This window comes from Pelobates fuscus, chromosome 5 (genome assembly GCF_036172605.1).
Source record: "Pelobates fuscus isolate aPelFus1 chromosome 5, aPelFus1.pri, whole genome shotgun sequence".
Lineage (NCBI taxonomy): Eukaryota > Metazoa > Chordata > Amphibia > Anura > Pelobatidae > Pelobates > Pelobates fuscus.
The window spans coordinates 94,430,771-94,457,411 of NC_086321.1; the positions used below are offsets into that span (position 1 = coordinate 94,430,771).

Below are 26,641 nucleotides of genomic sequence, written 5' to 3' on the forward strand. Positions count from 1 at the left end.
ATAGTTATCATCCAGGAGATCAAGTGTGGATTAAAGAGTGGAATAATGTACCGTTAGGGCCCAAGTGGAGAGGTCCTTATGTTGTTCTTTTGTCTACCCCTACAGCGATAAAAGTAGCAGAAGTGACTCCGTGGATACATCACTCCAGGGTTAAACCAGCAGCAGTCGATTCTTGGCAAGTTACAGCAGATCCAGAGAATCCCTGCAAGATCCGGTTAAAACGCACTACTCAGTCGGAGTAACGAGGAATTATTGTGGATTACAAATTTTATTGTTACAGGTGTGAGTGAGAAGGCCATAATAAAGCCTGTCCGCTTACCATCACATAGTGTATAAGCCAGGAAAGTCTCGAAGGGACACCTGTGAAGATGAGCAGAACTCCATTCCCTGCAGCCCCTCACATCCTGGAAGCTGAGGCGCCATCGCACGGACGAAGACTGAGGATGACGGCGAAAGATGTGCTTTTGATAGTGTTTATTTATATGTGTTTTTATATTCAGGAAGGTAGAGGTACCGACACTCCTAGCTGTGAGGTATGCATTAAGACTACGAGAACAGGTAACCATATTTCCCAAACCCTAATTTGGCATTCACAATACGAATGTAAAGGAGATGTATCGAGATGTAGATACTTAAATATAGATTATAGTGTGTGCCATTTAAGAGTAGGAGAACCTAAGTGCTTCAGTCCGGAGTATCAGCCTCGTACAATCTGGTTGACTCTCAGGAATGGAGATCCTCAGGGGACCCTAATTAATAAAACGGTGTTAGAATCCGTACATTCTTCGGGTGTTCTGCTATTTGATGCGTGTAAAGCGATATCGAGTGGTAGAAAGCCGTGGAATGTATGTGGGGATCTTAGATGGGAGAGGACGTATGGGTCTAACGATAAATATATTTGTCCCAGTAGCAAAAATAAATATGTAAGTCCTAGATGCCCAAATAGAGATTATAACTTTTGCCCATATTGGTCTTGTGTGGGGTGGGCAACTTGGGGACAGACAGTAGACAAAGACATGATAGTGACTAAGTTGCCGACTAGCCCTTATTGTAAGTCTATGGAATGCAACCCAGTCCATATACTCATTAATAACCCCGACAAGTTCTTAGATAAGTATGGAAATTTATTTGGGTTTCAAATATACGGGACGGGTTTAGATCCTGGGACATTATTGTTTATAGGAATAGAGACTGATACGGTATCCTCCCAGACTCATCAAGTATACCATTCCTTTTACGAAGAGATGAGTATAGATAATAAGATCCCCCATAATGCTAAAAACCTGTTCATCGATTTAGCTGAAAGTATTGCCGGTAGTCTTAATGTTACCAACTGCTATGTGTGTGGAGGTACTAACATGGGAGACCAATGGCCTTGGGAAGCAAAGGAGGTAATGTCCGGTTCTGAGGCAGTTGACCAATTAATATCTACACAAGCCGATTATCATATGAGTGTTAGAGGTAAATCTGAGTGGAGATTAAAGACCTCCATCATAGGTTATGTTTGCATAGCAAGGAAAGGAATAATGTATAATACTTCTGTAGGAGAATTAACTTGTCTAGGGCAAAAAGCTTATGATGATGATACAAAGAATACAACTTGGTGGTCGGCTTCAAATGTCTCAGAACCATCTAACCCGTTTGCTAGATATGCCAATTTAAAGGATGTGTGGTTTGATCTATCCATCACATCTACTTGGAGAGCCCCAGCAAATTTGTACTGGATCTGTGGTAAGAAAGCCTATTCGGAGCTGCCACAGGACTGGGAAGGGGCATGTGTGTTGGGTATGCTCAAACCATCCTTCTTCTTGTTACCGATTGAAACAGGTGAGACTTTAGGTGTTAAAGTGTATGAGGTGAATCATAGGAAGAAAAGGGGACCCATAGAGATAGGCGCCTGGGAAGATGATGAATGGCCTCCCCAGCGTATTATAGATTACTATGGGCCAGCCACGTGGGCTGAGGATGGTACCTTTGGTTATAGAACCCCTATTTATATGCTCAACCGTATTATAAGATTACAGGCGGTGGTTGAGATTATCACAAATGAGACATCACAAGCGCTCAATCTTCTAGCGAAGCATAACACCAGGATGAGGACAGCAGTCTACCAAAATAGATTAGCCTTGGATTACCTTTTGGCAGTAGAGGGAGGTGTATGTGGGAAGTTTAACCTAAGTAATTGCTGTCTTCAAATAGATGACGAAGGGCAAGCAATAGCTGAGCTTACTAGCCATATGGTTAAACTAGCGCATGTGCCTACTCAGGTATGGAAAGGGTACAATCCAAGTAGTTGGTTTGGTAGCTGGTATGAGTGGTTTGGAGGGCTTAAGGCAGTGGTAGGTGGAGTCCTACTGATTTTACTGTTGTGTCTACTCCTACCGTGTCTTATACCCTTAGTAGTTAGGTCTGTGCAAAGCCTGATAGGAAGTATAGCAGAGAGGAAGGCTGCTGCACAGATAATGGCGATATATAAGTATAAGGCTCTAGATCAGGGAGAACCAATGCAAGAAGATGAATGTTGAAGATTCACATCATAAGATAAGTCTGGTCTGGTTCATGGTAACCTGAGGTATATGCAAACCAAGGTTAAGTGATGCCTCAAGTAATTGTGAAATATCAGAGGCATCAAAGGGGGGAATGTGATGTAATTCCAGTAAAATACAAGTTTAGCAGGCTAAGATTGCCACAAGGCATATGTATGTATATGTGTTTGTAGTATCAGTTAGTTAATAACACGTAGCTAAGATACTGTCATCACTGTACTGACCAGGTGCAGGAATGTAAGAACTGGAATTACGCGTCCCTCTCCTTTGTATCAGATGAGCCACGTGGTTAGACCGGATGGATGAGTTTAGACTCTATTCATTAAATAGGTTAAGGGTATGTGTGGGTGTAGTTAATTGTGGGAGGAGCTACAGTGCTATATAAGGAATGTACTCTATGTATTCAGTACTCAGACTTTGCTGTATTTTGGTGACGCTAGTCCCTCTGAGTCCCGATCGGTGATCCAATAAAGAATCTCTTCCTTCCTGAAGAAACCTGTGTCCATCTCTCTGTGCTTGGCTTCCGTCAGTTTCTCCGGTATCAAAACGACTAGAGAGGAAAATCAATCTAGCGGCAGCGTTCATTACGGACTGTAGGGGTGCAGTACGGCTATTGGGAAGACCAATCAGGAGAGGGTTACAATAATCCATGTGGGAAATTACTAGAGCATGGACAAGCTCCTTGGTAGTATCTGGTGCAAGAAAGGGGCATATGCGGGCTATGTTTTTAAGATGGAATCTACAGGATTTGGCAACATGCTGGATGTGAGGCTCAAAGGTGAGACCAGAGTCAAGTATGACGCCAAGACAGCGCGCTTGCAAGGATGGACTGATGTTGGTACCACAAACTTGAAGGGAGAGCGAAAGAGGAGGATCAGTATTAGGAGGAGGAAAGACAAGGAGCTCAGTTTTTGAGAGATTGAGTTTCAGAAAGCGGGAGGACATCCAGTCAGAGATGGAAGAAAGGCAAGCAGTGACACGTTGCAGGACGGCAGGGGAGAGGTCCGGGGAGGAGAGCTATAGCTGGGTGTCATCAGCGTACAGGTGGTAGTGGAATCCAAAAGAGGTAATAAGTTTGCCAAGAGAGGCAGTATAATGAGAAAATAGAAGGGGACCAAGGACGGAGCCTTGGGGGACTCCAACCGAGACAGGGCAAGGGGAGGAGGTATCATTAGAAAAGGAGACACTGAATGAGCGTTGGGAGAGATGAGAGGACAGAGTCACATAGAACAAGCGATTGAAGAGTTTGAAGAAGGAGAGCATGATCAACGGTGTCAAAGGCCGCTGAGAGGTCAAGAAGAATTAGTATGGAGTAGTGGCCTTTGGATTTAGCTGCGATTAGGTCGTTAGTAACTTTGATAAGGGCAGTCTTTGTAGAGTGGAGAGGGCGGAAGCCAGATTGAAGGGGGTCAAGGAGAGAGTTGGAACGGTACCTTCCGTTGATGGATGCTCCTTGTGCTTTCCGAGGACTTCAAGCACTCCGCCAGACACCATAACCACTGTAGACTCCCACAAACCGACGCAGCTTAGGTGGGGTCTTGCCTTCTCCACCCACTCTGGACCCAAGACCAGGGTCCAGCGTCCAGCTTCCAGTAGGTCAACCTCTCGGAATTCCAGAGAGCATGAACACGAACAAGCTCTTAGCAGAGCTTAGTGATCATACCCTGTGGACTATAGTGAATATAGCAATCCCCAGAGTGTAGTTCTCCAATCTCCAAACATGAGCCGAAACTTCATGAAGGTAGAAGATGATCTGCTTTTAATGACCATACACTGGCTTTTATGCAAGTCCCCATGCAAGGGGACATCCCACAGGGTGGGACACAGTACAACCAATCATTTACAGGAAAACCGTAAAACACACCCAGCACAAACATACAATCCCTCCCCTCTGCCTGTGATATAATTACTGAACACAATGGGTTAATGTAATTTATCACAGGCAGGAAAAATACACTTTTTATACATACACTGTAACTTTACTATGCAACATATTCAGAATCAGCATACTTTAAATATAAACATAACCAAAAATTATACAAATCCCTCCAGTACATAAAGTTAGACGGAAGTCCTTTATGACCGACAGCAAGCACATTTTCCTGCCCAAAACGGTTCCATAGATTTGGGCTGTGAGGCCGGTCTATTTCCGATGTTAAAGGCAGTTCACTTAGAAAAAACTACTAAGTCCCATTCGAATGCACGAACGGGCGCCGTTCGTGCAAATAGCATAGTGTAACATGGCGTTCGAATTGTCGTACGCACTTCGACTTTAGCCGAAGCGTCGAAGTGGAGGAGAAGGTAAGGGTCAGCGGTGTGTTCCAGCATTTGTGTAGCCGATTTTAGTTCCATGGATTTACTAGCACACACCGCTGACTGCGTTCGACTAAAATGACTGCATCCGAAGTGCCATATAAAAAGTACCAATCTTTCCCCATAGTATTTAAAGGGCCAGAAGTAATGAAATACAATCCGATATGGCTGAATAATGTTTTTAATGGCCCAAATCTCCCAGGGGCCATAGTCATGCGGAAGGAGGCTGGCAATCAGGCTCCTCCAACAGCCAGGGGAAAAGAGCAGCTTGTCACGTAACAATCCAGTGACAAAAGGTGTTTTGTCACAATCGCCGTAAGAGTACTGTAAAGAGCACTCACAGTAACACTTGGACATGCTTATCACACTCACTGTAAGTCTAAGCATGCTGTTTTCACACCTTAATTCCATTGGGGTCTGTGATTAATAAAGCGAGTAAATTGTTGTGTTTTTTTTTGCGATTTTTAAAACTTCCTGTCCTCCCCTGATTTCTAGTTGCACTGTTTAGTAGATATACCTCAAATGAAAACATGCATGCCTTTTATTATGCATTTTTTTAAATGGTGGTATATCTTAAAACATCTTGCAAAAGCTTCAGATCTCTTGCCTGAAGCCTTTGCAAACTTTCCCTTTCTTCCCCAGCCCAACCCAAAATGTGGCTGTCCAATCAGAGACTGCCCATTGCTGCTCAATGAGAAGTCTTTGCAAGGCAGGTGCTCTGGACAATTGCTGCCTCTTGCGTTTACCACCAAGAGACAGCAACTGTCCCTCTAATCTTTTCATTGTCCTTATGACTCGAGCATTAGGAACAGCAAAACAATCCATAGCCCAGCAAAATATTTTGACTCCAAATGTGAAAATACCTCCTCTAAAACAAGCTGCTCAGGTTTCACATTAAATTATTAATTTACTTAAATGTGTATTTTAAATATATTGTGGATAAGTTTGTCTTAAATATCAAAATGCATACATGTTTAAATGTGTATTCCTAACACTATTGTGCCATTTAGGTCCATGGGCCCCCACCTGCAGGGAGAATTTTTGTAAAAAATTTTTTTTTAACATTTCTTCCTTGCATTTCTGGTAGTTCAGGGATGTTCAGCCAATCCAATGCTTTCTGTTAGTCAAGTGCCACACTGCACCCATCAGATGATCTTTTTGAGTCCATATGAAAGAAATAGAAGAGGTTTACAATACTGTTTGGACAGTAATAACCACTAGATGCATTTAACACAGAGCAGCAGTGTTCTCAGCTGCAAGATTGCAATGGAGAGACATGGCACCCAGACCACTTCTTTGAGGTAAAGAGATCTGGGTGCTTATAATGTCCATTTAAATTCAATTTGGACTGAATTACATTATTGTAAAAATGTCTAAAAGAAAATGCTCTCTTTCTGTGGTGCCCACTGACCCTGGTCCTGACATGAAAATACCTATGCAATGTTAAAATGACAAATCTGCAACACCCTTTTTTTTCAGAATCATAAAAGCATTTCCTTAGCACAGAGTGAAAATGAAACAAGATTTTTATTAACGTCAGATCTTCAATATGACAATATATATGGCAATAGGAAACGCCAGGGTTATCACCCTCACTATTGAGAGATTATAGAAAAAGTAAAAAATATATACATTTATTTTCTGAGCTTGCTGCTGCCTCTCTCAGGGTGGTACCACAGTGGATGCAAGCAAATGTTTCTGAATGCATTTATCTCCAACTGCTCAGTGTGGCATCCCATAGTGCCTAGCATAAGCCATGTGCTGAGAGTTGTTAGATGATGTATTTATGAACGCAGGAGGAAACAGATGACCATGCATCCACTTTAGTGATTTTTTTTTTTTTTTTTTTAAATATAACTCTGTGCTGACAGTATATAGGTTAGAATAATGTAGTACAATTATATTTTTTTGTTTGCTAGATGATATGTTAGTAGAATGTAATATTGACATGTTCCTTACTAGGTGACTTTTTTTTTTTTTCCCTTCAATAATTATTTGTTAAATCTTTTTTTATTTTTACATCATATGCTCACATCACACTGTTATTGTGTTATGGTGGGGGTCGTGTTTAATAGTAACACACATTTTTTATAAATGTTAGTTGAGCCAATAATCTTGTGACTTTCTTGTGTTAGTAAAGCTTATACTATGTAGCCTACATATAAAAGTGTTCGAGAAAAACAATGTAAGGGTCCAGAAATATGTGGTCAAAGCCATCTCTTTCAAAAATTCCCATAGTGAGGTTGAAACCTGCTAGAACTGTGACTGGAGTAGCTTTGCTATTATATGAAAGTCATTATTGGCACCTTAATAAACCCGCACTTTCTGGTTTTAATACTGTTTTTATCAATGGGGATCACCAACATTCTTCTTTAGGAACTTGTGTTGTTTTTTATTCGATTGTCTCTGTGCATCCCCTTATATCAACAGCTGCTACATTCATTAGGCAAAGGATTGACCTTTGAAATGTAATGCGATGGTTTACTCTGTATTTAGTAGATAACTGAATTGAATGTTGCAGGTGACTGGGGACACCATCTACAATATATTGAGGCTGACAGAAGTTGATATTGGCGAAGATGAGAGACCTGTAAACCCACACAAGATAAAAACATGTGAAGTATGTATAATCCCATAGTGCACTGGACATTTGATTATTACATTTGCACAACCAATCCTCAAGTGTGTCTGTACATATATACGCACCTGTATTTTAGACTTGTGCACGACACCAAACATTTGGTGTGGCAAAATCACTTCATCCAAAAAGAAAGTTTAAGGGTAGTCTGATCTTCCATGTGGTTATTTCACTCATTCAAATAACAATCATGCAAAATATTTGGCGAAATAATTCGGATGAGCCAATCAGTGTATTGCAACTATATATAAGTATTTTATTTTTTCACTGCTCCTTTTTGTCAATCTACTCTATTGGTAACTTCTCAATTGACCTGTGAATAAAATAAACATTAATTACTATCCCTTAACTATCAATCATCTTTTTCCCCCTTCAATCCAAACACTGAATCAAACAAACAAGCATATCATTTCTTCAATGATCTCTCCATATGGTGCTATGGAGTTGAAGAATTTAGACGGCCTGCCAATCAGCCTAAATTCGGGCAAAATGTGATTTTGTCCAAAACCAAATGCACACGTTTTATATTTAAATATTTTTATATATATATATATATATATATATGTGTGTGTGTGTGTGTATTTTTATTGTTCTTAGAAAAATAAATAAAGGGAAACAAAATGTAAATAAAACATATATGTACAATACTGAAGTTACTTTTTGTGGACTATACACCATTTTAAGTATATACTGAAAATCATCAATGACTGATATGATGCTCAATTATCTTTTGCATTTATATTAAAGTTTTAGAGATCGACATAACAAACCAGCTCAAATAAAAATATTTTAAAAAAATAGAAGGAACAAGTACCGTAACTATAAAGTTCCCACAAATCAGTGTGAGTCCGGTTCTACCAAAATCACCTAAAAATCCAATTTATTTCAAAGTTTGATTGTAAATACTATATTAAACTCCTTTAGTTAATAAGAGTAGGTTCAATTATAATATATTTTTTCCCAATAGGTGTCTTAGGAAAAACTAGTGCAATCCAGCCCTAATTGTGATAATATATATTGCAATATGAAATACGCATTTTTTTTCAATTGCTTTAAAACATGTAGAATAGAACCTTTGTACTTTGATTAGTACATTTTATCTATTACTGTAAGGTGGGTTTGCAAATAGAGTTCCTTGTAAAATTATTTCTCATCTCCAAATATCTAGTTTTTCTGGTCTTGCTACTAACCTTTAGATATAGGTTTTGATTTAGTTAGTCATAATTTGTTTACTAGTGTAGCTATTTTCCCAAAACACTTATTTTTTTATTTTTACATTGGACAAATTATCATGTTAATTTTGTTAGAATCTAGGTGTATTTAAAATTCACCTGTTATAGGAAAAAGCTCAAATCATACATACACTGTATGGACAAAGGTATTGGGACACATCTCTTAATGATTGAATTCAGGTGTTTTAATTACACCCATTGCCATAGATATATAAAACTTATCCATGTTTTCTGCATTTACAAACACTTGTGAAAAAAATTTGGTCGTTCTGATCTCAGTGAATCCAAGCGTGACACTGATATGATGCCACCTATGCAATATGTCCATTCGTAAAATTTCATCCCTGCTAGATATTCCACAGTCAACTGTAAGTGGTATCATTGGAAAGTAGATGAGTTTAGGAACAATATCGTGGCCACAAAGTTGAAGACTACTTAAAGCCAGAGCGGGTCACTGAGTGCTAAGGCGTATGGTGCGTAAAAGTTGCTAGCGCTTTGCTAATTCCATAGCCGAAGAGTCCCAAACTTCCACTGGCATTAATATCACTACTATGCTGTGGGAGCTTCATGATATGTGTTTCCATAGCCGGACAGCTGTATACAAGCCTTACATCACAAAGTGCAATGCCAAGTGTTGGATCGAGTTGTGTAAATCACCACTGGACGCTGGAGTTGTGGAAACATGTTCTGTGGAGTAACTAATCAAATTTCTCTGTTTGGCAGTCAAAAGCATGAGACTGGGTTTGACGTATTCCAGAACAACAATACCTGCTTGACTGCATTGTGCTAACTGTAAAGTTTGATGGAGGAGGGATGCTGGTAAGGGGCTGTTTTTCAGGGTTTCAGCTAGACCCTTCACTTCCAGTGAAGGGAAATCGTAATGTTTCAACATATGAAGATATTTTGGACACTGCTATGCTTCCAGTTTTGTGGTAACAGTTTAGGGAAGGCCTTTTTCTATTCCAACATGACTGTGCCCCAATGCGTAAAGCAAGATCCATAAAGAAATTACTGGATGTTTTTGGTGTGGAACAACTTGATTGGCTCGCACAGAGCCCTGACCTCAGCCCCATCAAACACCTGAACTGGAATGGAGATTGCGAGCCAGGCATTCTCATCCAACATCAGGGCCTTATCTCACAAATGCTCTACTGCAGGGGTGCCTAAAAGGTATATTACCAGATGTTTTAAAACTGCAGCTTATGTGATGCTTTGCCATTCTAAAGGCATGCAGAGCAGCATGGGAGTTGTAGTTCTACATCTTGGATCTACCTTTTTGGAACACCTGGTGTAATGGATGAATGTACAAAAATTCCCACATAAACACTCCAAAATCTTGTGGAAAGCGTTTTTAGAAGAGTAGAAGCTGTTATAACTGCAAAGGAAACCAGCTACATATTAATATCTATGTACTTCGAATGTGATGCTATAACTGCCCCTGTTGCTGTAATGATCAGTTGTCCCAATACTTATGTCTATACAGTGTAGGCATGTTGTCCTACCTATGAACTACTACCTAGCACCAGTAGGTGGCATTGGTGTAACACCAGTGTGCTAACATGTAGTTATTAGTTTATGAATTATATAGCACCAGCAAATTCCGTAGCGCTATAAAATGGGTAGTTCAGCTTAATATTTATTATGCGTATTAATACTAATTTTACTGTGTTGTTTGTATTTATTTTTTTTCTCTTGTATACATGAATTATAAATACTTAATTTCTCTGAGGGATCAATGTCAGGACTAGCAAACCATAGATTTTAGATTTTTGTTCAGGCAGTAATTAAGTATTTTCCCAAGTTATATTTTCTTATAGCCAGCCTATAATAACTTATCTCACGTTTGGTAAAGTCAAAAAAATGCTCTCTCTTTGACATCGTAACACTCAAATCAAAACCTATTAGTTTATTCTCAAACCTTTCTGGATAATATTGTTTCTTCAATGAAGAAGACAACATTCACAGCCCTCAACCAATCATTTAACAACCAAACAGATCTAAAATAAAGCTTAGCCTGCTCATAGACTAATTACTAACAAAAAATGGTATCTAAGCCAATATTAATGTTTTTCCTTAGTATTATTGAGAAATATTGTCTCAGAATTTTAGGTTTCATTCTGGGAGCCTCCTTGTAGCTTAACAGCCTTAGTGTCCCTGGAAACAGTACACAGTCTATTTCAATAGCGATAACTTTGCCTAACAGAATGGCAAATTAATTGTAAACTAAAATCATAGTACAGAGATAAAATGGTACATTCAGTTAACCAAATTGCAGCAGAATTAGGAGTTTAAATCTAGACTATTATAATAATAATAATAATAATAATTAAAGTATGGAGAGATATACAAAAATTCCATCTGGGAAATTGAAAATTGAGGGTTGTCGTGGAGCCTGACAGCCAAACAAGCTAGTAGCATGTGGCTGGAGCTCCTTCAAAAAATCTAATTATTAACCCAAATACTTACAGTACTTACGCAGTTTGGGCACAAAACTTGACTACTTGCTGACAGAACATTCAGCAGACTGTGGAGTTTGCTACTACCAGGTTCCTATGGGCTTAGGCTGTGTTGTACACTTCTATGACCTGCTGACATACTTGAAGCAGAGGAGGCGCTTCTCTGTAAATTTGATCGATTGTATGCGTGGGTCTAGGAGATCGTGCACAACCACATGCTTCCTCACATCACTCTGGACCATGCCAAGACCTCACGGCCCCTGACTACAGATAGACGCCACAGGGTGAGGTCTTGCCCAGACATCCCACGTAGGGTACAGTGGAGTGCATCTTTCGTTCTACCAACAGCAGGATGGCGGTCCAGGGAACCAGTGGTTGGGCTTTGGGGAGCGGCCTACCGGATTGTGAGGATGCCCGGGACCAGTGGGGGATCCTGATCAGCCAAACTGGATTTCAGTGCTATAGATGTTTAAAATATGTATTTCTTAATTTTGGACTTAAAAAAAGGGGTCGTCTTATTAACGAAAAAAATTAATAATAATTTTTTATGGGATTGTCAATGCAACTATCTGATTCTGTGCAGTTAACCAACTTCAGAGACCGGTAGCTGCATTGTAAAACGGTTTCATTAGCAGATAGATCTGTGTATTTCTGGCAATATAAAAATGTATGGCATTTATTACACTTTCTTAGAACTAAAATTTGATCAATAAATTATATGCACCTAAACGTTACCTTTTATTTTTTCCCCAGATATTATTTAATCCATTTGATGACATCATTCCCAGAGTAATTAGGAAGGCCAAAAATGATAAACAAGAAGATGAAAACAAAAAGCCCAAAGTCAAAGGAACAAAGTTAGTATGGTTTATTTGTTTGTTTTTTCATGAAACCTCATGTAGGTACAAGAGACATGTAAAAAAAAAAAAAAAAAAAAAAAAAAGCATTTATGCATAAAAAACAAATCACGCTGAGAGTTTCTTTTGTAGCAAATCCTTCAATTCTGATCTTCCATCAAGAATATGACCTATTGATGGATCCTATTATTCAGGTCAATGAGATGCACACATTCTAAATATAGCCATTTGTCCAAGTGAATGGAAACCTGTGGCATCTTCTATAAACGGCACAAGTGGTTCATACAAATGTTTATTTTTTTTAATTAATCATGATCGTCTGAACATATGTCATTGACTTGACTGAAAAGAAAAATAACCAGGAGCCTAGGCAACATTTGTGATTCATGCTGTATTTCTCCTCTTTGTCACCTCTCTTTCTTTTGGGTGATTTGTTTCATGTTCATGATCTAACTGAAGTGTTCTTGGATAATTTTTGTCGGGTACGTTTGTAATATGTGGAAACAGATTTCCACTCCCCTTGTCACCATTTATTTTTCTACTCGAAGTACCTTGTGAATGCCTTTGAATTACTTCACTTTTTGCTATTCCTAATTGTCGCAACCTGCCCTGGCTAGTTAAAGGAACACTGTAGGGTCAGGAACGAAAACAAGTGTTCCTGACCCTGTAGTGTTAAAACTACCATCTGGCCCCCCATTTGCCCACCTAAATATTGAAAAATCTTACCTTTACTCCAGGCTGCTGCTGCTGGCTCTGCCCCTGATCTGCCTGCTTGGCTGACATAATCAGAAATGGTATTCTGAGCCATTCACAATGTTTTCACATTGGAAAGCATTGGATTGGCTGAGCTTGTCAAGGAGGCAGATCAGAGGCAGAGCCAGCACAAGCCAAACACAGCCATGGCCAATCAGCATCTACTCATAGAAATGCATTAGATCAATGCATCTCTATGCTGAACATTCAGTGTGCAGCACTGTCCCAGAAAGCACCTTTAGTAGCCATCTGAGGAGTGATCAGTGGAGGTATCCTAGGCTGTAATGTAAACACAGTGTTTACTGCAAAAAGCCTGAATGGTTTGATTATACTCACCAGATAAAATACATCAAGCTGTAGTTGTTCTGGTGGCTATAGTGTCCCTTTAACTTTTTAGCTGTTTTACTTTATTCTCTGAAACAGTTTCACTAGAATGCCAAAATTGCATCACTTTATCTAACTATTTTGTATTGATAACACCTCAACGTTTGAGACTTTGAAATCCCAGCATTTTTTTCTTATCCATCATACCTCAGTCTAGTGATATCCTTAATTGGACTGTTCCAAGAGAATAAATAGAATCCATATAAATCGCTGCTCTCAACACGTCACACAGTAAATAACCTGATTGTTTTTGACCACTGTGAAGTAAAGTGATTGTAAAATAAAATGTGTGTTATTCGGAGTTGAGGATAGGATGTTTAATTACACTGTAATTAGTTTTCAAGAGTAAAAACCCAACTTTAAGAACCAGTTAAAATACCTGTGGTCCGATCTTGACATTAAATGTGTTACAGGTATTTCAGATGTGTGGTTCAAGTCATATTGTAGTTGAATCGCACTGTAATGTTTTGTTCATAACATTAAAGCTGCATGCAATTTTATGTCTGCTATGTTATCTCTGAATTGTTACTGTACTGTTACCTCAGAGTGTCAATGTCATTTTTTTTTCTTTCAATAAAAATGTAAACAAGTAAAAAATAAAAATATCCTTTTTTTTTATTTTTTTTCTTGCACAGAAACTTCAATTTACTGTCTTTTGGAGAAGAGGCAGAAGAAGAGGAGGTAGAAGTAAATAAAGTTAGTGAGGTAATGTACATTTACACTTGACTTAATGGATACATCTGTTTTTGTGTACTGTAAGGAGAATTTTGGTTGGTAGCAATATGGTTTCCTCTTTTTAAACATTTTTTTTTAATTTACATTTTCAAATATCAGCAAGCCAGTGATATGCATATTAAAACATGTTTCTCTGGGCTTCAACGCATGTTTAAATACATATGTCTGCTTTGCAATTTAAGATGAGGAAATACGTGCAATCTTTATCCAACTTGAAGAAGGTGATATAAATGATTTGTACTTCAAGTACCCTACGTGTAAAACTAATTTTATTTAAACCAGGTTGATACAACACATTTAATTGCAAGGTTTTGTTTTTTCCCCCCTCTAATTAACTTTTACAATAATTGTAATAATTTGCTCCTAACTGTATATATTACCAAAACTACCTGTTATCTCTGTTTCAAAACCAATGCTGCACAGTATAATCTTCATATTTTCTATGGTGCATTGTTTAAAGAAATTGTCCAGACACCATAACCAGTATAGTGTGCATTACAGTGCTTATGGTACAAAGAGTGCCCTTGTGCTCCTTGGCAGCTGCCATTTGTAGCTGCGTCAAATTAAGGTACCGTCTGTAAAACGTAAGACAGAAAAGAAGCTGAAAGGACGCAAAACAACACATTATGTTCCAACCTGCTCTCCTGAGCTGTTTTGACTGAATTGAATTAGTGGCAAGAGTTGCATATAGCAGTTGATACCCCGGGGTGTAACCAATCTCTGTTAGATTGAGAACATATATTAGCTTGTCGTACACTATGATTGAAGGTACCCTAACACATCTCAGGGTTCTGAAAGACATTTGTAATCTACTCAACCGTTACTCAAACTAATTTTGAAGCATCTAAAGCCTCTCAAGTTGTTATTTTCATAGATTACCAGGTGCATTGTTATTTATCATGTATATGTTTGTATGTATATATAATATGTTGCAGTATACTGCCATGCATTGCATAAACCTGCCACAGAACCAGTGTACTGCATTTTTGGTTCTACTCTATACCAACGTAATAGCAAACCATCACAATTGATCTCTAAATGTCTCCAGAACCCCTCTGTGGCAGAATGTATCCTGTATCTTGTATGTTACTTAAAAATGTTTATGTTAAGGGTTAGGGTAAATGTTAAGCTTGTGCATGGGTAATGTTTAGTGTAGTTTAACCCCTTAAGGACACATGACATGTGTGACATGTCATGATTCCCTTTTATTCCAGAAGGTTGGTCCTTAAGGGGTTAAGGGAAGACTTCACTGGAAGGACAGTACTGGAACATACATGTTTGTTAATAGTTAGTGCCAGACTGCTGCTTTTTCATCATATACCATCATTTTTTAAAAAATTTTTTTTTTACATGTGACTGTAACTCCTGCTAATCTCAAGTAGATTGTGGCATGTATGTCTCCGTTTTAACTGAGTTGAGAACCTTATCTACCTCGCTCCCTCTCTGTTGAGTTAGGGAGAGAAGATGCTGAGGTTTCTGAGAAATGGCACTGTTTAAATTTGTCAGAGAACACGATTCTAGTGAGTGTCAGACTGAAAGCCACTAGAGGCACTTCCTTATTAGCTGTCGAATTTTGATGTGATTATGTCATTTGCAGGTAATTCTTTCTACAAAGAAGCATTGGATTCATTGCTTTTCTATGAAAAGCATCAGATTGGAAGATCGTGGTAGTTGATGAGACAGCAGCTTAGGTCTTGAGTGCATTGGATTGTCCCAGAGATCATCATTACTGGTGATTTCTGTCAATGTGGAGACTGTGCTGCTGCTGGAATAAACCTGAGTTTAATTCTATTTTAAATTGTTTAAAGAAAATTTTGATGAGGCTGAATGATCTAAAAATACAGTTTTTTTTCTTGTTTTTTCATTTTGTCTGTGGATAGTTAATTTGGTTATCTCCGTGGTCTGTGTTTTTTTTTTTACGGTAATTTGTCTGATTGCAAAACTCATTGCTGGGAGTGAAGGTATATATCACAAACTTCACTATTCTCCAATACTTGGTTATTTTAATCGTAGAAGAAAAGTAGTCGACAAAATTGTAAATAGAGTACTGTTGCTCAAATATTTTCTTCCTCTGATTATTTTTATTTTTATATCCCTAAGTGGATTGCCTGTTGTTCTAGCCAATTGTGAACTAAACATTATGGTAGTAAAGTCTTGGCTTTCGTTGTGGTGTTTAAAAATATTGCTACACTGTGTCATCTGGGCATTGCTCCAAGACACTGTGGTCTGGTTTGGCAAAAAATGAAAAAAAATACTTGTTGCTTGCAATTTTATATATAGATTTCTTAAAAATACCTTTCCACTTGCCGATTAATGATTAATAAAACATGTCTGTCCTACAATAAAAGTATAAAATGTACCTGCTGATTTCTGCATGTGCATCTAGAATGTCGGTTTGATTATTTGTTTGTTTGTTTATTTTGACAGACAATGAAAGGAAAAAGTAAAAGTAGCCACGATCTCCTTAAGGACGACCCACGTCTGAGTTCAGTTCCAGCAATAGACAGGTGGGAGACTGGAGCAATTTGCCAAAAAATATTGTAAAAAATTTAGACAAACATATTAGAGAAAGTTCTGAAGCCAAGATTTAAACCCTGGGAGATGCAATCACATAATTTATTACTGCTGTGTGTTCTATTTGTTAAAACCTTATTGCTCATTTTGACATTCTTCTTGGTAGTTAGAGCAGTCTGTTGTAGTATATAAATATTCTTTGGAATGAAGACTTAATTTGAAGTTTTCAATATGTAGTTTAAAATATCCAACATTCTATCAGGTTTTTATAAAATAACTTTTTTTTGTTATTTCTATATTTGATTATTATATTGAGTGTTTCTTTTCTTTCGGTATAATCATATGCTGTGAACAGTCTCTCTCTGTCTGCAACTCTGTCACTGGTCATCTTTGTGTCTGGTTGTGATTGAGTGAGAAGCACCTGCTGATGTATGGAGTCTAGCTATGATGGGATGACTTTTGTCTGTCAACCAGTGTTTCTCAGTCACTGTCACACAGAGAAGGATCTTTGAAGGTTAGCAAGAGCTGTCACTGCACGTTTGCCACCATTGGTATGCGAGACTGGGTTCCTTCCCTTCGGTCCCCTGCCTGTAACTAAATGGATAAAACAAAATAAATACTTTTTAAAAATAATAATGTATTTTTTAAATAACGATGAGCAACTGTGATCTAAGAAGAAGCATCTATGTTCCACCATTAAGATGCTGCAGTGTTTCAAATGAAGTTTGTTTGTTTATTTTGATACACCTTTTATCATCATTCTCCTTGTTCACTTTATTTCTCATTCTTAATTATAGATGGTATGATGAATGGGAAGATTTAAAGTCATCTGCCATTATTGTTCCGTCATTTAATCTCCCATTAATGTCGTCCAAGAAACAACAGTTTTAGAGACTGTGTAACAAGTCTCTTAAAAAACAAATAATGCCACAAATAATGCCACAGCAAGCAGTTGGGGAAAAAAAGCTAATTTCCATTGAAAAGATATAAAAATGCACTATGAACATTGCATTATATAACATTTGTACTACTTTAGCAATACCGTTCGTAAAGGCATTTGTTAAAATTTTTATAAAAGCTTTCTATCATCTTGGTAAAATATAACCCTTAACCCTGCATATTTGGGATGTAACTTATTTGGGCAAAGATCAATTTTGGAGACTATATGAAAGACTGTGAGTTGGTCATTTGTTATATGTCCTCTATAACAATCTGTCTGAGCTATGATGGTAACTAAACCGTTACAGTTTAAGAAGCCTTTTTCCTGTTGCGTCTATGAAGACACACCATCTTTTTGTTCCTTTAAAATGTAGTATTTCAATAAAAGGAACTTGATCAAACTCTTCCTGCAGCGATCGATTCCATGCAATCAAATGGACAAGCACTAAAACATCTTGGTCAAATATTTCAAGTTCATTGAATAATCGATCAACAGTACTTGGAAAAACTGTATATTCTATTGTTTTAGTTTCTAAATATTTTAGTTACCAATATTTATATTTATTATAGGACCCAAGGCAGTTCAGGATCCAGCAGTGACTCCGAGGAGGTAAGTTGAATACTATGCTGCAGAGATTTGCATTCCTTCTATTGCAGTTATTTGGAGAGAGAATCTTCTTAATCTTTTTGCACAAATAAATACATTTTATCTCTTGATTCATGCCCCTCCAGCCCATAGAGGAATTTGAGCATCACCACTTTTGTTCATTTCATGTGGCAGATGCCATGTAACCAAAAGATGAGATCCATATCACAATAAATAATTATACAATTTTGACAAAAAACAGGAACCATGCTCTTTCAGGGAAGTTTTAAAGGGTGCAGCTCTACCCCCTTATCGTTTTTATTACAATTTTTGTATGCTCTCTAGCATTGATTCTTTTCCATGGACACAAGTCTACTAGCTGTGCCTGTGACGTCATGACGCTTTGTAGCGCTAGTTGCTCCTGTGACTGTTTTTCGATTATCCTGATCCCCATATGCCATCTTTCTTTGGCGCCAATGCCATTTTGTGTTTCTTTTTTTGCTCTGTTCACTATGTTTCAGTAAAGCTGCCTGAAACCGAGCCTTGGCAGTAAATATGTATGGGTCACATATAAACACAGAGCACTGATTTTTTAAAAGTTATTGTTTATATCTATTTTCAGTTCAGTAGACTAGTTTAACAATCACATTGATACAAATGCAACTCTGCATACTGAAATAATGTTCTTTCTGTAAGATTGGCTAAAAGTCTTACAGAGAGAGCATTATTGTGGAATTTATCCATTAAAATAAACTTGCTGCTGAAAATATTTGTGAAGACCTTGGTTGTGTTACATTATAACTTCTATTAATGTAAGATTCATTTATAGACTTTTCTTGATATTTTATTGTTGACAATCAAAGTACTGATAGTAAATTAAACTGCTTTCAAGGCTCAATATAAATAGCATAGCAAAGAAGAAGGTAGACTATTTGTTTGGAGTTTAGCTTTGCAGTCTGGTTGTAATACAATGTTCTCTTGCCATGCTTCAGAGAAGCATTATGAAGGTCACTTTTACATGGAGAAGTAAACGGTATAGGGAAAGTCCTCTGAAAATAAATATATCTATAAAGAATAAAACGTTGACCTTGGATTTTCTATTGCATAGGTTAAAAATAACGTGCAATCATTGAATGCTATTTCGTTTTTGATTAGATATAATCAGACGTTTCAAAACTCTTATAGAATGTATCCTGATTCTGGTGATTGTGTCTATTTTCTTTTATTTATAAATGTGTGCTAATATCACAGTGTTCAAGCTGTATGTTTTACAATCTAATATGTTGGCAATGCTTAGTTATAGAAATTGTACCTGGCTATACTTAATCTACACGTGGGATGTAGCTATTTGTATTTATTGAATGGTTCTGTATATTTACATAGACATTCAAAAGTTCACATTTAGAAATGTCCTTATTTTCCATGAAACCAATAAATGAATTTCAATAGGAAATATAGTAATTGGAAAGATTGTAAATTTTGAATTCTAAGTGAAATAACAAGCACTTCTCCAGCATCTTTTCATTTGGTCTGTGTCTCATAAATGTTCTTCTTTGTGACCTAACACCTCAAACTTAGATGTTTGTCAATAACATTTCCTCTGTCCAGTGTTCTTTTGGTCAGCTTATTACTTTCTTTTTATTGGCCCGTTTGAGATTTTTTTTTTTTTTTTTTCTTTGCAACTCTGCCTCAAAGGCCTCTACACGGTTGATGTTGAGACTGGTGCTTTGTGAGCATTATTTAATGAAGCAGTCAGTTGAGGACCTTTTGAGGCGTCTATCAAACTAGACACTCTAATGTATTTGTCCTCTTGTTTAGTTGTGCCCCAGGGCCTCCTACTCCTCTTTCTGTTCTGGTTAGAGCAAGTTTACCCCCACAGCATTGTATAAGATCTTGAGTTTCTTGACAATTTATCACCTGGAATAGCCTTCATTTCTCAGATCAAGATCATACGGTTTAGAAGAACGTTCTTTGTTTCTGTCCATCTTGAGCCTTTAATTGAGCCAACACTTGCTTTTTCGGAAGATACTCAACTAGTCAAATGAATCCCAGTCTTATTGTTTCTTTAATCAGCACAACAGTTTTCAGATGTGCTAACGTAATTGTAAAAGGATTTTCTAATGATCAATGAGCCTTTTAAAATTATAAACTTGTATTAGCACACAACATGTAATGTGGGTCTCTGTGGACCTATTTAGATATCCCGCAAAAAATCTGCCATTTCCAGTCCCTTGTATTTCTGTTCGATTCAAATTTTTCTTGAAAGAAAAAGAACCCAAGTGTATTTTTGAATCACTTTGTTTATTTCTTGTATTGTGACACTTTTTTTTCTTTAACCCCTTAAGGACACATGACGTGTGACATGTCATGATTCCCTTTTATTCCAGAAGTTTGGTCCTTTGTTCCTTTCTCCTGCCCCTGGACTGAAATAGTTATCAAGAAACCATTTCGGGGCATGGCTTTATGGGATAAGATCAACCCCATAGACCAGAATTAGAGGCTTACATTTTGGTTATCCTCTTCCTTTGATATAGTTTACAGCTGTAGTTTGTCTGTGCAAGTTACTGGGCTGACGAAATTTTAAAAAATTAGACCGTATAAATAAATATTTATTTTTTACCTTAGTGTGTTCAGTTAAGATCATGAGTCCTTTCTTGTAAAATAATAATAAAAAATAAATAAAAATTACTCTCCAGTAATCTAACATAGGTGTGGACTTCAATCAAATTGTTCTCATAATAAAGTATGGATAACCTATGGCACATTTGCAGCAATTGTCATGGTCCGCCAATTGGATGCTTCCTTATGAGACGTATTCATAGTGTTATTCATACAGCATCATATGTAATAGTGCAGAATGTGAAAACCTTAACAAAATTAAGGTCTTCAGTTAACCAATACCTTCTAGTGACTGCCTCTCATAGGTGTGGTTTAGCAATAATTAAAACATTGACACTTTTCTGAAATAAAAGGCAAAACGAATAGGGTGTATGTACCAACACACTTAATTATGTTGAAGTGCCTTTTGCTTATTTGAATGACCATTTAAATGGGAGTATAATTTTTTTCAGTTTTTTTACATATATTGTATTTGCATTTTTAAAATATATTTTCCCTTCGTATAGTGGCAGTACTCACAGTTGGGATGTTCCTTCCAATCTGGGACAAGAAGCTCCCCCTTCTTCCGGTTTTTATGTCTGTGCTCCGCCTGCTGCCTCCATAAATCCTGTATGCCCTGTACACACGCCAGTTCTTCTTGTCCCGGCAACGGGACGGACAGGTTCCCCAGTCTGGTGGAGAAGGTGCGATCAGCACAGGCTGCTGATCGAGGAGGTGTGCGCCCGATAGCTCCCTGGGCGGGAGCTGAGTGGCAGAGTGTTTCCGGTCTGGCGTTGCGGAACGCGACCAGGTAGGGCAATTTATGTGGTTTTCCTCAGGAGTTCCCGGGCGGTCCTCCTCATGGGACTTTACGCATGCGCACAGCAGTGGAACGCACGCCCGGGTGGCGTTGCGTTCCACCAAACCCGGTATCGCGCTGCTGCGCATGCGCGATCCGGAGTTTTGGCGCGAAAATTCAAAATTGTTATATAAGCTGTGCTGAACCCTTCTGACCCCAAGGGTGGGTGTACAGTTTGGTTTCTCCGTGTCACCAGCCCTCCTACACGGATCTCAGGTGGATAAAGGTGAGGTTTAACTATTTAAACTCTCCTCTTTATCACCTATTATAATGCATGCGTTAATTTTCTTTAAATTATTATTAATTGCTTCCTTATTCTGGTTCACAGATATGTCCAGCCCTATAGCTCCGGACAAGGCAGATAAGGACAAGATGTCTACTTCTGTGCCCAAAAAAGCCACAAGCAAGTCTAAGCACTTAAGTTGTCTGGAATGTGCTGTTCCTCTACCTGACGGATGTCGCAAAAAGACATGTAACCAGTGCGCTTCTGAATTACTTGAAAAAACAAAACAGTCGGATATGGCATCCTTCCTGGGCTGGTTTCAGGAAAATTTGTCCCAGACATTTGAGTCTTTTAAAGATACGATGAAGAAAGACCCAGCAATTCAAGAGAAATTGCCTAAAAAACGTAGGAGGAATAGATCCCCTTCTGAGTCTGACGTCTCTTCTGGAGAATGTTCCCTTTCTTCTCCTTCGGATATTTCCAGCCTGGCTTCTAGTGTGGAGGAGGGTTTTCCACCAGAAGAATTGAAAAGATTCATTAAAGAAGTGAGTGCGGCTTTTCAAGAGACTGAACCTACCAATGTGAAGGTTAAAGGTTTCCCTATGTCTCCAAAAATATTGGATCTCCTTCACAGAGAATGGAAGAATCCTGAAAGACGGGCGTTTATTTCAAAACATTTTAAACTGCTGTTCAAACTACAGTCTGAAGAAAAGTGGGAAGATCTTCCTAAAGTCGATATTCAGATTGCCCAACTATCTAAGAAAACCACTATACCCATTGGCGAAGTCTCAGGCCTCAAAGATCCTATGGACAAAAGAGCCGAAACTTCATGTAGAAGAATATACCAGGCCGCAGGATTTCAGTGCAGAGCTGAAGTTGCGGGTTCAGCAGTGCTCAGAGCCCAGAGTGTTTGGCTTCAAGCACTGGAAGATTCCCTTATGGGAAAATCCGATACGGACCCTTCCCATCTCATGTTCCTGCTTAAGCTATCCAATGAATTCCTTTCGGATGCTACTGAGGAGTTTCTTCGTCTATCAGCAAGAATTATGGGGTTATCATCAGTAGCCAGGAGGGCTATTTGGCTTCGAACATGGTAAGCTGATTCAGCATCGAAAGCAGCTTTATGTGAATTACCCTTCGAGAGGAACAAGCTGTTTGGTACTCCGTTGGAAGACATTATTAAACAAATGTCAGATACAAAGAAAGCCCTTCCGCTGGAACCAAGAGCCCAGGGATATAAGAGATTCCAGTACAAGGGCCAGCGGTCCTTTCGTTACCAAGGGCGGTTTCGCAGGTTCCATAAACAGGGTGGCAACAACAGCCAGTGGTCTAGGCATGAATCCAACAGACAAGACAAAAAGAGGAAGTTTTGACGCCAAAAGAGTGGGAGGACGCCTTCGGTTCTTCACCCACGAATGGAGAAAGAGTACTTCAAATGGGTGGATTTTAAGAACCGTTTCAGAAGGCTACAGGATAAAGTTTTCATCAAGTCCTCGGCCATCCTTCCTTCTGTCAAGCTATCCTTCAAAGGTAAAAACAGAGGCTCTGCTTACAGAAGCACTCATCCTTTTAGGAAAAAATGTGGTGGAGAAGGTACCCAAAGGTTGGGAATTTCAAGGAGTCTACTCATGCCTTTTTCTGGTGCAAAAACCAGATGGATCCTTTCGTCCGATCCTAGACCTGAAGCAAGTCAACACCTGCATACCATACCAGAAGTTCCGTATGGAGAGCATTCTGTCTGTAACACACATATTACAAAAGGGAGATTTCATGGCAAAGTTGGACTTAAAAGACGCCTATCTGCATATACCAGTGGCAGAATCTTCCCGGAAGTTTCTCAGATTTGCAGTTCTAACGAGAAGGCGAAGGATTCTCCATTTGCAGTTCAAGGCTCTTCCCTTTGGCCCATCTTCAGCTCCTCGAGTTTTTATTTACAAAAATTCTGGCACCCGTAGCAGCAGTTTTACGTCTGAAAGGTATTGCGATTGTTCCATACCTGGACGATTGGTTCCTGAAAGCCCAGTCAGGACAACTGCTAGAACTTCATATCAAGATTGCAAGGAAGGTTTTAAAAGATCACGGTTGGATCCTGAACCTGGAAAAGTCCGAATTAAATCCGTCTCGGAGTTTAGTATTCTTGGGGCTTCGGATAGATTCACAGTCCCTATCTCTTTTTCTTCCAAAAAAGAAACAAGTGGGGATTTTCAGAGCAGTATCAAAGCTGCAAAGAAACTTAAGCTCAATCAGAGATGCTATGAGGTTGCTAGGCCCCCTAACTGCTACAATACCGGCCGTCGCCTGGGCAAAAGCGGAATCCAAACCGTTACAGTGGGACATTCTGTCCCAGTGGACGCGGAAACCGGAAGATCTGGACTCTCCCTTCCGCCTATCCGAGGCGGTGAAAAGACAACTGAACTGGTGGAAAGTAAAAGACAACATCTCAAAGGGCCTGTCGTTCGCACTAAAACGGTGGATTACGATAACCACAGATGCCTCCCAGACGGGTTGGGGCGCTCATCTAGGCTCTCATTTCCATCAAGGGCTTTGGAACAAAGAAGAGGCTTGCGCTTCCTCGAATTTCAGGGAATTAAAAGCGGTTTGGGAAGCTCTGATTTCCTTCAGGTCAATCATCGCCAATCAGTCGGTTTGGATTCAGTCGGACAACGCCACTACGGTGGCCTACTTGAATCGCCAAGGGGGCACAAAGGTAAAAGCTCTTCAAGATCTTTGCTACCACATAATGGCTTGGGCCCAAGCGAATCTTCTCGCAATATCAGCTACCCATATCAAAGGGTCTCTAAACATTATTGCAGACGACCTCAGCAGAAGCCATTGGTCTCAAGCAGACTGGGCTCTATCAAACGAAGTTTTTCTGGAGCTGGTTGCACGCTTCGGCAAGCCAGAGATGGACTTGTTGGCAACAAGGAGAAACAGAAAGGTGCAGAGATTTGCGTCACTTCATTCAAGAGATTACCCAGATGTCCTAGACGGTCTATCGATCCCTTGGTATTTCGATATGGCTTATGTTTTCCCTCCTATAGCCCTTATACCACGAATTGTTCAGAAAATAAGATGGGAGAAGGCAAGAATTCTGGCAGTCCTGCCCTTCTGGACGAACAGAAGTTGGTTTTCGGAAGTGGAAAACATGGCCATCTCTCGTTGGCACCTCCCGGTCTCTTCTCACATTTTAGAGCTTCCAGAAGAAACCCTAGCAATGTTTCACCTGACTGCATGGTTGCTGCAAGGATGATACTCCAAGGTCAGGGTCTTTCTTACCGTCTATGTGACGTTTTGCTGTCATCTGTCCGCTCGTCCACTTCAAGAATCTACTTCAGGGTTTGGATGAAGTTCAGAACCTGGTGTTCACTCCGGAATTCTGATCCGGCCAAAGCCTCAGTTCCGAAAATGCTTTATTTTTTGCAAGATGGGTTTGAAGCCGGCCTAGGGGTATCTACACTCAAGGGCCAGATTTCTGCTCTTAGTCACTTCCTGGTTCAGGATATTGCATCTAACCCTCTTGTTCGAAGGTTTATTAAGTCCGTACGGTTGAAGAGGCCTCCCAGGCTGGTTTCCTTTCCTACATGGGATTTGTCTCTGGTTCTTCAGGCCCTTTGTGAACCACCATTTGAACCTTTGTTTCAAGTCTCCATCAAATTCCTTACCTTCAAGACGGCCTTCCTGGTGGCGGTTACCTCCGCTAGGAGTATAGGTGAAATCCGAGCTCTATCATCTTCGCCGGAGTTCACCATTTTTCATCAAGAAAAAGTGGTACTACATCCCAGACCTTCTTTTTTGCCTAAGGTTATTTCGAGTGCTACGATCAACCAGCCTATTGTTCTGCCAGCCTTTTGTCAATCACCCACATCTGAGCTAGAAAGAAAATGGCATCTCCTAGATGTTAGGAGATCCCTGAAATGCTACCTTCGGAAAACTCAGGAGTTTAGATCCTCAGATCATCTTTTCATCTACTTTCAAGGCAAATGTGCGGGTAATGCTGTCTCTGGACCCTCATTAGCTAGATGGCTGACAAATACCATCAGGTTGGCCTATCGCTCCAAAGGGATTCCCCTTAAATTCCCATTAAGGGCTCATTCAACTAGGGCTATGGCTACCTCATGGGCTGAAAGAGCTGCGGCTTCGCCTGAAGACATCTGCAAGGCGGCTACTTGGTCTTCATTGCATACCTTTATCAAGCATTATAGGCTGGACATATTCTCATCATCTGAGGCTGATTTTGGGCGTAAGGTGTTGCAAGCTGTGGCCTGCTGAGTCCCCACCCTTTATTTTTTACAGGGATCTTGATATATCCCAACTGTGAGTACTGCCACTATACGAAGGGAAAAACAGCAATTTTACTTACCGTAAATTCCTTTTTTCTTTGTATAGTGGCAGTACTGGCTTTCCCTCCGCTTTTTGTATAGATTAAATGAATTTTGCATGATTCGGTCTCCGTTTGGGTTCTTTTTTTATTACTGGCGTGTGTACAGGGCATACAGGATTTATGGAGGCAGCAGGCGGAGCACAGACATAAAAACCGGAAGAAGGGGGAGCTTCTTGTCCCAGATTGGAAGGAACATCCCAACTGTGAGTACTGCCACTATACAAAGAAAAAAGGAATTTACGGTAAGTAAAATTGCTGTTTTTTCAGAAAGATATTCTCTTTGTAATCTAATCTGTCTGCATTCTATCAATAACATACTTTTATGAATTACAAATTTAACAAAACAGTGTGTGTTTATACACACACACACACACACACACACACACACATCCCTTTATTAAAACTTTATAATCATCCCTTTTTGATGAGATGTGTGAAAATCCGCATGTGCTCTTAATGGTAGGAAGACGGGAGCGATGAAGATGAAATGGATAGTGATGAGAAGCAGCAGATGAAAGATCGTATATCCAGCAAACTGAAGAAGGACTCAAGCAAAAGCAAAAATCTGTCTCTTCAATCGACAGAAGATAAACCTGAAAAGAAACATAGCCGGAGGTATTTATATTT

At 39.2% G+C, this 26,641-nt stretch overlaps 1 protein-coding gene across 1 annotated transcript in view; it reads left to right on the forward strand.

Annotated features, from left to right (window-relative positions):
• The window catches only part of CWC27 (CWC27 spliceosome associated cyclophilin), a 218,161-nt gene that overhangs the window by 19,969 nt on the left and 171,551 nt on the right, over positions 1 to 26,641 (forward strand). Inside the window, exons 5-10 of the mRNA XM_063454063.1 lie at positions 7,381 to 7,479; positions 11,939 to 12,042; positions 13,815 to 13,884; positions 16,342 to 16,421; positions 17,938 to 17,977; positions 26,478 to 26,629. Of these exons, the coding sequence (XP_063310133.1) occupies positions 7,381 to 7,479; positions 11,939 to 12,042; positions 13,815 to 13,884; positions 16,342 to 16,421; positions 17,938 to 17,977; positions 26,478 to 26,629 (545 nt within the window). The remainder of the gene's footprint in view (positions 1 to 7,380; positions 7,480 to 11,938; positions 12,043 to 13,814; positions 13,885 to 16,341; positions 16,422 to 17,937; positions 17,978 to 26,477; positions 26,630 to 26,641) is intronic.